At 36.0% G+C, this 3642-nt stretch overlaps 1 protein-coding gene across 1 annotated transcript in view; it reads left to right on the top strand.

The window, feature by feature from the left end:
• Positions 1-2569, top strand: part of LOC106875736 (transmembrane protein 223) — a 6976-nt gene extending 4407 nt beyond the window's left edge. The window contains exon 2 of the mRNA XM_014923984.2: positions 2235-2569. Within this exon, the coding sequence (XP_014779470.1) occupies positions 2235-2521 (287 nt within the window). The 3' untranslated portion in view covers positions 2522-2569. The remainder of the gene's footprint in view (positions 1-2234) is intronic.
• The last annotated feature ends 1073 nt before the right edge of the window (positions 2570-3642 follow it).

The following is a 3642-nucleotide window of genomic DNA, read 5'->3' as shown; positions in this document are numbered from 1 at the left end:
ACACATCTTTACTACTTCTATACTACTTCTACTTCGCTAGCGAAAGTGAGTTGGTACTTGTACCACGCTTATGCTAGTTGTCTTGGATGTTCCCAACCGTCGCGAGCAGACAGACATCTTGATTTTTCCACTCGAAGCCCAACAGAACATCGAATCGAGATGTGGTAACTGGAGGTAAGAAGAGCTACACCGGCAGTCAGCTGGTACTTGTTTTCAGTGTTGAATAGGCTAGAGTAACATAAAAAGTACCGAAAAAAAAAAAAAAATTTCACAAATTCATAAACACACTAAAACACAAAGGCACTTGAAAAATTTTCTTTACTCACTAACATCTTTAACTACCCGTTTCAACACTGCTAAATCTCCAGAATTTGAAAACTGAGAAGTCATCACAGTTATTAAACTTAAAATGGGCAGTTTCCACACAATCTTTTGCCAGCTTAATCTTAACTTTAAAAATCCTAGAATGATTAAAACACTACAACCTTCATGTTCTTATTTCCAGCTCGCAATAAGGATTCAAACCACTGCACTCACCCACCACAATTCTCGCAAACTAAACATGTACTATCTTTCATTATCTCACGTCCATGCCAAGACTTGTCCATATTTTTTCTGAGATGAAAAAATATGGAGATTAATTAGACTAATTAGTCTCATCCTTAAGTACCTTAAAATGACAATGTTATCATTCTTCAGTGCAGTAGGTCAGTGGTGAAAACATCTGGCTCACTTGGTAAAATAAAGCTACCCAGCTCAAACACTGGTCAAGCTCAGAAATATCACCTGAAGACAATTAGGGAAAATGCCAATTGAGGTGTTGTGTCAACAGCACATGAAAGAGAAGGGAAATAGTCAGAGAAACAGACACCTCAATGAAACTCATCTGAGAGAAAAAAATATATGAATATAACACAATTTAGCAGGTTATATTGGGGGATTATGTCCATTAGATGGCTAATATAGATGAAGAGGTGTAGGTTCCTTGAGGACAAACAAATTCATTGTTATTGGGTTTTTTTTGGTGGGGCGGGGGTGCTTCAGAGCAGTTCCTCCACCTTTTAATTTGTCAATTCCTCATGTATAGTCTGCATCAAATGAAATGCTGAAGATTAGCTTCATCTTTTGTGATGTTGTTTATGCTATTTTCCAGTCAATATTTTACCATTATTAAAGCAGCAAGCTGGCAGAATCATTAGCATATTGGGCAAAATGCTTAGTGGCATTTTATCCATCTTTGTGTTCTGAGTTCATATTCCACCAAGGTTGACTTTACCTTTCATCCTTTCAGGATTGATAGAATATGTACCAGTTGAACATTAGGGTCAATGTAATTGACTTACTTCCTCCCCCAAAATTGCAGGCCTTGTATCAAAATTTTAAACCGATATTTCATATTTGTTATTTTGTTACACCTCAGTAATTTTAGGTTCACAGGGAAATCACATCATATGGTAATACCATCCTGCAGTGCAGACAATTGTTTCATCAGTTCATATTGTCAGTGCTTAATAAGCACAAGCTATCAGCATGAGATGGTATTTCTGGATGTTAATAGCAGTTCAAAGGCAATCTAGTCAACACATCCAATTATGTTGGATGTGCTAATTATTAATTTTATATTCAGTTTGGATAAAGTTTAAACTAAAAAAAATTGCATTTCTAGTCTGCTGAATGTATGGGTTCCACCATAATATCCAGCTTGTGTGATGGCTTATGTGCCTCAGTGACCCTGAGAGCTATGCCTGCAGAATGCAAACTCCCATGTCAAGGGAAACCAGACAGATATGGACCAGCTCTTCCTAGAGATAAAAAAAAAAATGGTTTGCATAGAGCCAACATCCCTACCTAGAAAAAATGACAAAGTTACAGAAACATCAATGACAATTCAAAACCAACAGGACCAGGAAGAAGAAGGCCTTCCCTTAGGGAAACATATGAATAAGGCAGAGCTGAAAAAGTAGGGATCCAACTAGAGAGAAGCAGAAAAGGCAGCTCAGAATTGAGAACAATGGAGAGAAATTGTTGAAGGATTATACTCCATAAGGAGCAAAGGGATTAAATGAGTGAGTAAATGAATTTATGGTTTGCTCCTTGACTTTTAATCAACTGCATTTGTGGTCGAACTGATCAGAGCTACTCAACAATAACAACAACAACCCTATCTGTTTCAGCTATTACATTCCATCTCCTTCATCAAAGATAGTTATCTTTTTGTTTTCTTTCTCTTGCAGGTTATCTTGTATTATTCATTAGCATCATCTATCCACGCCGAGCTGTCAAACAACTGTGGCTCCTGAAAGGGGGGCGTACTGTGAAAATCGACACATTTGGTTACAAGTCTAATTATGTTGCACCCCTTGATTCGATTAGCTGTCTCCAGCAACGAAATTCACCTAAAACCCAGATCCCATTGAAAATGAAAGGAAAATGGTTCCATTTCCTACTGGATAAAAAAGGAATTTTTCACCAAGAGAAACTATTTGATTTTAGTATTGGATTGAAACGAAATTTAAAATAAAAGTAACACTTTTGTTTTTTGTTTTCATTTTTCATATGGTCATTGTCATTCTTGTTGTGTTTTGTTGCTTCTGGTGCTTTTTCTTGGTTATGTAATAATTCTTTGAATGAAGTTAGTATGATTATTGTCCTCAAAGAGTTAGAGATAAGTGTTTTGTAAAAACACATAGGAAAAGATGGAGGGATTTTTATGCTGAGGATAAAATACCTTATGTTCGGTGGTGGAGTTCAGAGTGAAAGAAACAGTATAAATAGGAAGAAGAGAGGTAGAGGGAGGAAGGGAGGCATCAGACAAGTTTCATTGAAGGTTGTTGGCGGGTGTGGGTAGAGTGGTAAAGATCTAGAGAACAGAATTATAAAACGGAGAAGAAAAATCACGGAAGACAGAGCAGCAACAGCTGCTAGCTAGCAAGGCTTTGTATATATAATTCCTTCTAATTTTGATACAAGGACAGCAATTTTGAGAGGAGAAATGTAAGTTGGTTACATCAACCCCAATACTTGATTGGGTCTTTATTTTATTGACCACAAAGGATTGAAAGGCAAAATTGACCCTGATGGAATTTGAACTCAGAACATAATGAATCCGAAGCAATTCCACCTGACATTTTGTCCCGCACTTTAACAATTCTGCCAGCTCATTGCTTTAAATAAAGCTATGAGATCATTTGTAAATTTTAGTTTTAAAGTTAATATGTTCAAATTTTGTCTTTAGCTTCACAATTGGTATTTATGCAAGATACACATTATACAGCCTTACTTCAGCCAAAGTCAACCTAGAACAATGTTTCCCAATATATTTATTTCATCACACGCTGGAGATATATATATATATATGTATATGTAAAAAGTAAAAGAGTCAAAAGGAATAGTAAGTACGGTTAGGCAGCTTTTTAATCGCTACAAATGTTTTGATACATGCAGATCTTCGTATATACAGGATTTAAAGTTGAGTCTAAATTAAATTATGTAACGATTTACCTGTATAAGAAGATCTGTATGTATCTCCTCAGGTGATACTCAGTTGCTGTCTCCATAAGTAAATTTAGATTTCCATGCTACAACATTTATGGCTCTATTTGTACTCTTATATGTTCTTAACAGAACACACCTCAACTGACT

The sequence above is a fragment of the Octopus bimaculoides genome, chromosome 11 (assembly GCF_001194135.2).
Source record: "Octopus bimaculoides isolate UCB-OBI-ISO-001 chromosome 11, ASM119413v2, whole genome shotgun sequence".
Lineage (NCBI taxonomy): Eukaryota > Metazoa > Mollusca > Cephalopoda > Octopoda > Octopodidae > Octopus > Octopus bimaculoides.
The sequence above is the reverse complement of the archived record's forward strand: the minus strand, read 5'-3'. Positions and strand labels throughout refer to the sequence as shown.